The 11,427-nt window shown below is 40.8% G+C and overlaps 1 protein-coding gene and 1 long non-coding RNA gene across 3 annotated transcripts; both read left to right on the forward strand.

The window, feature by feature from the left end:
• The first annotated feature begins 663 nt into the window (after window positions 1–663).
• On the forward strand, window positions 664–3,653 carry si:ch211-151h10.2 (uncharacterized protein LOC567699 homolog). The gene is made up of 6 exons (XM_056441260.1): window positions 664–801; window positions 1,684–1,802; window positions 1,890–2,064; window positions 2,464–2,547; window positions 2,623–2,718; window positions 2,791–3,653. The coding sequence occupies exons 1-6, from the start codon at window positions 664–666 to the stop codon at window positions 3,160–3,162; spliced, it is 984 nt and encodes a 327-aa protein (XP_056297235.1). The 3' UTR covers window positions 3,163–3,653.
• Window positions 3,654–3,660: 7 nt separating this feature from the next.
• LOC130211024 (uncharacterized) lies at window positions 3,661–10,975 on the forward strand. Of its 2 annotated transcripts, XR_008834913.1 has the most exons (5): window positions 3,661–8,997; window positions 9,330–9,445; window positions 9,528–9,585; window positions 9,894–9,956; window positions 10,047–10,975. It is a non-coding gene; the product is annotated as an uncharacterized LOC130211024 (long non-coding RNA). The 2 variants fall into 2 exon arrangements; XR_008834912.1 differs by having other exon boundaries at window positions 3,661–9,445.
• Window positions 10,976–11,427: the final 452 nt, after the last annotated feature.

An 11,427-nucleotide genomic window follows, 5' to 3' on the forward strand; every position in this document is an offset into this window, starting at 1 on the left:
CTGTTACTGGTGGATGTGCTCTGGAGGCTCCTGTGGATGTGTTTGCTGTGGACGGTTCTGGGAGGTTGTGTCCATGCCCTGAAGTGCTGCCTGCGGGCAGGACAGAACCGGGTGAGCGCAGCGGCATGATGTGAATCACTTGACCCTGTTGTCGGATTTCTGTGTTTATGTGGTGAGTTTGCTTTATTTCAAGGAGGAGCTTCCACTGAGCATCCAGCAGGAGGTTGTTACTGAAAACAACAATCACCATGATTTAAGGTAGGACTTCATTTTAAAGTAAAATCCTGCTTTATATGGTGTAAAAAGCACCGAAGACCATATAGGCCAGACATTATCTACGAACACTGTAAGCATCAGGCATTTCTTTGCCCCAAGTGAGCCACACATTGGCCAAGAGCTCACAGCACAAAACAAAAATTCAAGGTTTCAAGGTTTTATTTGGCATTTGTGGCGAGACCAACAGTCCAGATATATTTGGAAATCTTGTGCAGGGCTCTCTGAGTCATCAGATTAGAAATAAGAAAGAAAAAATACAAAATATAAACAAATACACTATACAGAAGGCAGTAGTGTATACAAGAAGAAAGGTGCTAATATGTACAGTTTAAAAACAATTGGAGTACATCTGTAGGCAGGATCACAGTTCTGCATTATTCTTACAGGATGTCCCAGTCGAGGAGTGGGGACCCCCACGTTCCTCTGGCCCTTGCCCTGGTGGACAGCCTGCTGTTGTGTGTGCTCCAGGAGCCCCTGTCAGACCCCAGTGTGCTCCACATACAGGCTCTCCTCTCCAGGATGGAGGTAAGAGGGAGAAAACCACCTTGAAGAAGCAAAAAATCTCTGTCTCTCTCTCTCTCCCTCTCTCACACACAGCAGCCTCCAGCAATACCTGTCATCTCCAGGATTTTCACACCCTCTTTAAATGTAGATTAGTGTGAAGTCTTTGTTGATGGTATTATATCAGAGCTTGTATATTCTAGCCCGAGGTGACACCTTGCTGCTGTCGTCTTCACTCCAATTCAACCAGATTGGCAGAGGAGAGACATTTTAATGTGTATTATTTTGCATTTTAGCCCTTACCATTAATGTGGCTGTATGATAGCAGCGTCAGCAAGTGTGTTAGCTCGTCAGTCTAATGCTATTTAATTTAGGCTGCAGGTCAATATTTTTCGTGGTAGAATTGATCAAAGACGAATGACCGAAATCTGCTCAAACTTTGTGAGTTTAATGCTCGCTCAGGTGCTGTCATATTGGGTTAAGAACCGCGTCCTCGCCTCAGGCGTACCTTTTTGTGCCATGCACATTAAACTCTCAAAAAGCCACTATAGTGAGACTCAAAACCTTTTGACTAGATGGAGCGGCCCTTTTTCATTTTTTTAAATGTTCCAAACATTTATTCTTTAAATGACGATTGCAAAATGAGTATTGATTTTATCTGTTTGGGAATATTTCTCTACTGTATGAAAATATGTATTTGGACAGTTGCATGTGTCAACAGATGTTTCATTGGAAAATGTATTTACAATCCAACAAGTATATTCCGCAACACTGTCCCAATCTCTCGACATTTTTATCTGTCAGAATTATAAATGAAAATTAATTTTGCAAAAGTGAGAGTCAAGTACCTCGACCAAACCCACAAAACTACATCCGGCCCGCTCACTTCTCTATTTCTTGCTGTAGTTGGTGTGTCACACACTTGAGAAGGCTGATATCGGCTCAGAGGTGGCGCTGGAGGATGTGGGCGGAGACTCTACACTGATAGACAAAGTGAAGCGCGTCCACACATACCTGCAGCAGAGGTAAGGTTCCACATCTAGTGTACATGCCAGCGGCTTTCTTGGAAACTTTGTTCGGTCGGATTAACATCAGACAGTTCCTTCTGACAGGTCCAGCTTCCTGTGTAGACTGGTCCAGGTGCAGGGGGAGTTTGACGTCAGAGTGAAGGACTTGCTGCTAGGCCTAGAAGGCCTCTGGGCTCAGCTGGAGGACCTCCACACTGGGGTCACCCTCACTAAAGAGGGGAGTCACGGAGACCTGGCCTCTACCCAGACAGACACAGAGGTAAGCAGGTGTGAAGCTCGCTCTGCAGGTGTGTGGTTCTGGCATTATAGTGCATTAGATTTGTTGGGGAGACACCCCCCTCAAAAATCTTGTTTTTCAGGCACTGGTAAATTCTTAAATGTTGTGCTGTTTACTTTTTATTTAACCAATAAATATATTTAGGCATTTTTCTCACATTAAGTTTTGCCTTAGCCAACTCTGTTTATAGAACACATTATCCTACACAGAGCGGTAAAGTGGTACAAAATGAAGCAAGAAGAAAGTATAAATAAAAGTACGGATAATCCTACAATGATAACAGTTGTCTTCCTTGTTTGAGTTTCTTTTAAGAACCATGAATCTTTGACATTTTCCTTGCCCTTGAGTGTTATTTGTCACACTCTTACGTCTTTGGACAAGACTTTGTTTGCAGTCTTGAGTCACTACGGGAACACACTTCAGTGCTGCCAGGCTCACCTGAAGGACAGCACACAATTACTGCAGGTAAAGTTCTCCTCATGCAAGAAGAGTCAACTTCTGATATGGTCGGCTGTCTTCACTCAGAAATCCCTTCCACAGGAGCTAATGTGGCGTCACACGCAAACGAGCAGCAGCGTGAGCAGCAGCGGTGAGTCGGTCTGGCCAGAGCTGTTGCTTCAGTCCAACATTGAGCAGGTACAAATAACTCCGACATTGTTCACAGGTTTAACAACCTGCTAGGACTAAAGACGTCTTCTCCCTTTGCAGTTTGACAAGGTGCAGGAGAGTTTTATCACCCTGGAACAACAGACCTCTACGTTCCGGGCTCACCTGGAGGGACTTGGAAAGGAGAATCGGGTGGGACCCTCGGGACCTCTCGATCACGCCGACAGGGCCGATTCACTCAGCTCAGCTTCTCCACAGATTTCCAAACGTCTCCAGAATGGAAGCGCAACTCACGAGCAGCACCGTAACTCCACCTCCGCATCCACATCTGTGTCCTCAATGGAAATAGACACAGACACAGAAACAGACGGGCCGCTCTCACTGTGTGAGAGGTCGGCTCTGCAGTTCACCTCCACCATTGGACGCCTGCGCAAATCTGTAAGGAGGAAGTCAATTTTACCGGACTATACTTGATATTTACCCCAGAAAGTTTGTTAAAAAAAAGAAGGTTTGAACTAACAATGGAGATCATTTGCTGGTTGCATCATTGACATTTAAAAAAACTAGAACGGGCACTCGGTAGAGCGCATACCTTCGCATATCACAAGATTGAATTATGAACATTTTGGCATTAGTTGCATGCCAATTGGATAAAAATTGACTGCTATGGTAAAAAGAAGATGTTGACCTTTTCATGACTTTGACCTTGACCCGATTGATCCCAAAATCTAATCTAATGGTCCCCGGACAATAACCAATCATCCCACCAAATTTCATGCGATTTGGTTTAATACTTTTTGTGTTATGCGAGTAACACGCATACAAATAAATAAATAAAGAAATACACGGCGATCAAAACACAACCTTCCGCATTTTCAATGTGAAGGTAATAACAGATCAGATTAGTGCGAATACCAAGAGAGGGAAAGTCCCATTCATAATAATCAGATACAAATGGTGGAAGAGCTTACTTTTAGTTGTCTTCTGGGACATCTTCACGTGCTCCTGGGTCCTCTCATGTCTACACAGTGCATGTGGTTATCCTGGGTGATGGATAGAGAAAGGAAGAAGAATGATTTGAACACTACCTCCTGTCAAACATCATATGAATAGATCTCTCTCATTTGAATGGGACCTCCGAAACATGAAATGCACAGCTGATAAGTCATTTGTAATCATCTCACACCCTCACCCACATACAGATGAGATGCCTTGACAAGGCTTAGATGAGGATGGAGTAAACCGAGATGCCACAGAAAAGAGAGGGAGAGAAGCTGAGAGAGTAGGGCAGCAGATGAAGGCAGATCAGTTTAAGAGGATCATGCTTGACTGATAAACACTTGTTCCCTGAAATGAGGGATATGTGAAATCCCACTTCGGAGAGTTAAAACCAGATTAAAAGGCATTTGTAACATTACAAATATCTGACTACTTAATGCACAATGCACATCTTAACCGCTGTCTTCCTGATTCATGATTTTCAGAGGGAGACCAGAGGCATCAACGCACCCAAAAAGTTGTACAGACGTTATGCATGACACGGCTTCAGGGCCGGACCCTCACTGAAAATCAATAGTGAACTGAAGGAGTGCAAAGCTGAATCGCTATTTTGAGTGTGTGTGTGTGTGTGTGTGCATCAGCACTTGATCCATTCCAACATAGTAACGTAATACCGCAGTAAATCTACCAGTAGAACATGCACGCCCCGACTTGGAGACAGCGAAGGAGCGGAAACCATGTGATCGATTAACACCACCACAGGGATGCTCTGCAGATTTTTAATCCCCAATATGCAACCACTCAAGCCCCGTCCTGAAAAATACAACGTTTCACAACAAACGAAACTGCTGCGTTCTGAATTAGGGAGTAGTTGGTTCAGAGTGACAGCGGGAGTGTTTGTGTGTCCAATTTGAGGCCCGGGCTGTGTTTGTATCCTTCTCTCTCTCTCTCTCTCTCTCTCTCTCTCAACGCGGCGACGCATGCGCAGGTGGGCACGCGCGCTGGAGAGAACAGATCCAAATTCCATGCCTTTAAATAAAAAGTACAAGCTGAAACCTGAAGGCGCTGCATGGGGTTGAACTTGAAGCACACAGGTCATCGAAATGCTTCACGTGATCTCCAGGTTATTGTGAATATGTGCCACATGCCTCCTCGATGTGCTTCATACTGGACTTTTTTTATCCCAGAGGGCACACCATCAGGAAATACTTTGCTTTTTTTTCTCTCCTTTTTCTTCCTTTTAAACCTCTGAATGTAACAGCTAATATAAGAGAAACGCCGAGACGAGCAGCGGTGGAAGAAGTAGGTTACAAGTGAGGGTCCTGCATTGGACATGTTGCTCCAGTAAATGAAGGCATAGCAGGACATGTCAGGAGAGCCTCACGTGCTCAGATAGAGCCCTAGTGGTGCTCAAGCACCAGCCCTTTTGCCCTGGATGAGAAAAGGGCCCTGGAGCCCCTTTTGTTTCCATTCATCAGCATTTAGGAATACAAATGACTCTCTGTCATCAAGTCCCCCCAAATGTATTTTGATATCCGACGAGGCATTTATTTGAGTTCTTGTGAGAATTTCGCCCCGACATGCTTGTACCACATTGTTTTATGTGGTATGTTTCTCTTTGTTTTGTCTGTTCCAGTTTTACAAAGATCAATCTTGTATGAGCATTGCAGAGGGTGAAAAGAGTAAACGCAAGAAAAAACAACACTTGTAATAACTAACCCAGAGTGAGGTCATGTCGGGAAATAACAGACTGAGGCTTTATAACTTTTTTACAGAGGTTTGATATTTCACGGCATGACCGAGCGTTCGAGGTTGGTAAGTTGTTTATTATATGGCATTTTTCGCTCATCATTTTGTAAATAAAAACTAATTGTAATTGTTAATAGAAAACATTTCATTTTGTTTAGCTCTCATGTCTTCTCACGACACAATGTGTTTCAATTACTTGCTAACTTCAAGTTACAGCGATCAATATACAAATTATTTTGCCGATGGGTGCCCTTTGTTTTGGTTGGAAAAAGATTAGGTGGAGCAACAGTCGACCGCACAAGGTCTCAGCATCATGATCAGCTTTGGACACTAAACTGACACACACACAGATAATTACACATAAATAAGAAAGGGCCACTTTGTCCTTTTGTGTATTTTCATCAAATAACACAGCGTCATGTGACGTGTTAATAAGACGGCTACTATTAACCTCACCTTGTTATTAATGTGAAATAATAATATAAATGTACGTATAATAAATGAGCTTCTGATGAGACACGCGCCATGCAGCTTTTACACCATTCACTTCAAATATACAAGTCAATTATATTGAACTGCTGGTATAATACCTGTTAGAGCTGAGTAAGACATCACTATGGAGGTTGTCTTCAGCAGACTCATATAAAGGTCACCTGAGGTCAAACGCTGCTCATCCTTAAGCAGAAGGCTGGGTCATTCTTTTTTTCCAGAGTGGTCTTTTTGATGGTGTGTATGCTTTGACACACTCAAAACAAAGTACCTTTTCCAATGTAGGGCTGTAGTGCAGCCACAGATACTGACTGTACCACTTTGCCTGAAAGCGTAACTTCTTGTGCTGAAGGCGCTGTACTTGGATGAACTTCGGATCAGGCTGGTACTGGTCACTCCCCACGTCCAGGACACTGCTGCACTCACTTCATGACAGTCACTCTGTGGCTTAAACCGACTGTTCCCGAAAGAGCAAAGATAACTTAACCTAGTCTGCACATGCATGTTTTAACATCATAATAATTCACATTAAGCAGGTAGACAATGATGACACTGTCAGACATGATGAAAACACACAATCAGTTTAAGTTCTGATGGTCCAGCTGCTGCTTCCTCAGCCTGCACTACATCTGCTCTGGATTTATGAGTTTCCTGAATGCATTTCAAAATGACGCCGGTACGCACTGTGTGGGCAGTTAGCCTTCTGACGTTACTCGCTAATGTTAACTAACGACCTGGGCTACTTGATAGCTACATGTAGCCTCTCCTCTGGGTGGTGAAGACACTTTGGATATCGCTTTTCTTTTTTGGTGGCATTAATCAAAATTTGCCTCAGAGGGCTTTACAGTCTGTTCACATACGACATCCCTGACCTTTGACCTCTCACATCGGATCAGGAAAAAAAATAGAAAAAACATTTCACAGGGAAAAAAGGGAAGGGACCTTCAGGAGAGCAACAGAGGAGGATCCCTCTCCAGGATGGACACTCTCCTCTGCTCGGCCCAGACAGGAGAAAGGAGCCGTGTCACGCCAGGCGTGAGACCGAAGGCCAAAGACCCCGACCAGGAGGAACCGTTTGTTGACTCAACACCCATCCCCCCTTTTCCCTCTCCGTTTTATTAAAGGTCACTTTATGTTACTCTACCACTGTCTCTGGATCTCTTGATTTTGTTCAAAATCTTGCCTCCAAGTCCCCCGTGTTGCCACAATATTTTAACATCAAATTGATTGTGTTGACTTAATAAAATGAAATGTAATGCAGCATGTTTCCACCAGACACACAAACACGAGCTGAATAACAACAATATGAGCACCACACAATTAAGCATTGTATTAAGCAGTCCTGCTTAGGAGGCTGATTCATTTTATTTTATCAGCCCGGCTGAGAGGTGCAATCAGAATACACCAAATATGAAGAAGTATTACAGTTATAATTAAATCAAACAAGTGGTGTCTTGATATTTAATACAATCCTGCTCAGGTATGTTCACGAAAGACAATTTGTGTCTTTGAAGGTTGTATGTAGATTATTTGTGTTATTGTTTTTTCTCCAATTGAATATTAGGAGAAGTTGTAGAAACAAGTCACTGAGTCCCACAAGTGATGATTTTCAATTCAATTCAGTTTATTTCGTATAGCCCATTCTCACAAATTAGCCTCAGACGGCTTTACAATATGTACACAGACATCCCTGTCCCAGAACCTTGTGATGTCATCATGTTGCCGTAGACATCCCTGTCCCAGAACCTTGTGATGTCATCATGTTCCATCAAACTCCTTCATGTAAACCTCTTTACATTTAACTTCACTTTGACCTTGACACCAGCCAAGACACTCAACCACACGTCTTCAGACCGCTATTCTGAATAAATATGCTGAACTTGAAGAAGTTAAGAGCCCAAATGGTATGTTGATTAATGTGTGGATGTATTTGTTGTCGAAGGACAAACTCATTGAAATAGTTTCTAAAATGTCATGGTCAAACTGCTGCTCACAATGTACATTTAAAATCATTTTAATGTTTACTTACGGTTAATTTCACATATAAATTAGAGTCAGTTGATACTTGTTTCCGATACCGGTGCTAAACCGGTACTTTTAAAACATACAGGTGCGTAAACCGGCCCTGAACCGATGTTTATTTAAAAAATGCAAACCCTGATTGATCTCTTGGCCTTTTTTCTCAGCCTCTCCATAACTGTAAAAGCTAACAATGTAACTATTCAGTATGCTAGCAGCACAATGTACATAATGTACAATGGTAGGAATTTGATCAGGTATTTCACAAAATGTTGCAAGATGTCCCTTAATTTAAAATCAGTGGCAGTAACATATACATTATTTAACTAAGTGTATTCATTCCACACATGGGCATTTGAATATCATTTGATTCAACTAAATAGTACATTTAATTTGAGTGTTATTAGACTGTATGTTTTGTGTTTGGCAGTTGTTAAATAAAAGATGGTCTACAAATGTATTAAAAAATGTCCTCTTTCAGGCGACAATCAATGGTGCGGCTGGCCCCGGCCTTGGTGGTCCAAGCCCCACTACAGCCAGACCTCCTCTTGCACCTACACCACAACCACCTGGGTGCAAGAGGACCTATAATGACGCCAATCCGCCGGGTATTCGCCGGTAAGTGGTGCATCACTTCCTGTATTGATGATTTACTTTGATGGTCTGGAGATTTAACCCTCCTGTTACCTTCACATTTACTAACATATTTTACCCTCGGGGTCAATTTGACCCCAGCAATTAAAACCTCCAGAAAATTATTAGAATTAATATTGTTTCCCAAGTTTAAGTGTGAGGTACTTTGTGTTTGTTTGTTGACTACCTAAATAGCCCTTTAAATATATAAAAAAGTTGATATTTCTTATATGTTTGACAGTGAAAAACAGCCTGGGGTCAAATTGACCCCAAAGAACACCGACGTTAAACATTGAATGGGGTCAAATTGACCCTAAAGGTAACAGGAGGGTTAAACAACTTTTTGTTTTATGCAACAGCCCAAACAACCCCGGACCAGCCAACAAGCGCACGAGAACAGAGGAACACGTGGGACAAGTGGTGAGTCTATACTTATATCAATGTAGTTGTCATCATTGGTCTCAGCCTCTACATAACTGTAAAAGGTATCAATGCAGTCGGCTAACAGACACAATGTACAATGGTAGCAATGTGTTCAGGTGTTCCACAATAACAAGATAAATGCCACTTCATTTGAAATCAGGGGCAGTAATAACAGACATTATTTCACTAAGTGTTTATCATTCTACACATGGGGATTTGAATATCCTTTGATTCAACGAAGTAATACATTTAATGTACGTGTTATTTGACAGTTGTTTATGGTTAAATAAAAGACAGTCTAAAAATGTTGGAAAAATGTCCTCTTTTAGACTCCTATTAGTGTTGCGGCTCGCTTCAGCTTCCAGACTACAGCCAGACCCCCTCTTGCACCTACACCTGGGTGCAAGAGGACCTATAATGACGTCAATCTCCAGGGTATTCGCCGGTAAGTGGTGCATCACTTTCCTGTATTGATGATTTACTGTGATGGTCTGGAGATTTAAACAACTTTTTGTTTTATGCAACAGCCCAAACAACCCCGGACCAGCCAACAAGCGGAAAACAGAGGAACACGTGGGACAAGTGGTGAGTCTATACTTATATCAATGTAGTTGTCATCATCTGTCTCAGCCTCTACATAACTGTAAAAGGTATCAATGCAGTCGGCTAACAGACAACATGTACAATGGTAGCAATGTGTTCAGGTGTTCCACAAAAACAAGATAAATGCCACTTCATTTGAAATCAGGGGCAGTAATAACATACATTATTTAAATAAGTGTTTATCATTCTACACATGGGGATTTGAATATCCTTTGATTCAACTACATGATACATTTAATGTACGTGTTATTTAGCTTTATGTAAGTGTATCAACAAATTCCCTCTTTCAGACTCATTCTGCACATTAGCCACGACGTGAGACGAAGAGGGCTTTGGAGGACGTCTCATATAAGGTAGGTGGTGCATCACTTCCCTGTATGAATGATTTACTGTGGTAGTCTCAAGATTCAAAGATTCAAACTACTTTTTGTTTCATGCAACAGCCCGAACAGCCCAGGACCTGACAGGAGAGCCCCAAGAAGAACATCGACTCCCAGGATGGACCGGATGTATATATTTTAATGTTTTGTATTTGTATTGTATTGTATTGTATTTTTTGTTTAATCTTGCACTGTGATGCATTTGAAATACATCTTCCATTTTACTGTATAATGAAACGATCTTCTACTGTATTGTATTTCATATTCATTGCCATTGTATGTTTTTGCAATTACATCAGCCAGTGTATTTGCAATAAATCTTACATGGCATTGAATTTGAAATACATCTTACATTTTTTGTATTGTAAAAGATCTTTCACTGTATTGTATTTCAAATGCATCTTCTATTGTATTGTATTGTATTGTATTTTTTTGTTTAATCTTGTACTGTGATGCATTTGAAATACATCTTCCATTTTATTGTATTATGAAATGATCTTCCACTGTATTGTATTTCATTTTCATTGCCATTGTATGTTCTTGCAATTACATCAGCCAGTGTATTTGCAATAGATCTTACATGGCATTGAATTTGAAATACATCTTCCATTTTCTGTATTGTAAAAAGATCTTTCACTGTATTGTATTTCAAATGCATCTTATATTGTATTTTATTTTATTGTTTTGTATTGTTTTCATCTGTCATTGTATTGTATTGTATTGTTTTCTTCTGTCATTGTATTGTATTGTATTATTTTGTTTTCTTCTGTCATTGTATTGTATTGTATTGTATTTACCTGTAATTGTATTTTTTGTCCCTGCGACCCTAATGGATGGATGGATGGATGTATTTTATTGGAAGTACATCAGCCATTGGCTGTCCAATAAATCTTAAATTGTTCCCTGCACTAAAGTCTTTTCCTGTCTCTTGATTATTTTGTTTAAAAACACGTGTATTAAACTTAAAGATATGCACAACATACATGACAGTAAAATCAAACCCTTATTGGAAATACATTAACATTTGTGTAACTGATTTAAACAATAACCGTAATACAAACTTAGTTTGAATACAAAACAGTATTCTGCACCAAATAAATAATAATATTAAATAAATGAATAAGGCATTTTCTGCTAAAATGCCAATATACAGTAACATCATAATATATATCCAATATATATATAAAAACAACTTTTACCAGTTTTAAAATAAAAATCTGAATTTTATTTAGACAGTGACTGGCGTTTTCCTGAATGCATTTGTTGTTACAGCATAATGCTGTGCTGTACTCGCTTGATGGCGATTAACGCTTTCAATGCCATTTTTCCAATGACTAAAAACACCTAAGCTACAGTATGATTCAGTGAAGTAAAAGCTGACGTGATGGAAATGTTCAGGTAAAACATGCATATGGAACTGAACCACGGGAACATTATACAAATC

This window comes from Pseudoliparis swirei, chromosome 20 (assembly GCF_029220125.1).
Source record: "Pseudoliparis swirei isolate HS2019 ecotype Mariana Trench chromosome 20, NWPU_hadal_v1, whole genome shotgun sequence".
In the NCBI taxonomy this organism is placed as follows: domain Eukaryota; kingdom Metazoa; phylum Chordata; class Actinopteri; order Perciformes; family Liparidae; genus Pseudoliparis; species Pseudoliparis swirei.

Bases quoted from the DNA above. Each gene is read 5' to 3' on its own strand.
- si:ch211-151h10.2 (XM_056441260.1), top strand. From the start codon at position 664: ATGTCCCAGTCGAGGAGTGGGGACCCCCACGTTCCTCTGGCCCTTGCC. The intron at 802-1,683 runs GTAAGAGGGAGA...TTCTTGCTGTAG, and splicing joins CTCTCCTCTCCAGGATGGAG to TTGGTGTGTCACACACTTGA. The intron at 2,719-2,790 runs GTACAAATAACT...CTCCCTTTGCAG, and splicing joins TTCAGTCCAACATTGAGCAG to TTTGACAAGGTGCAGGAGAG.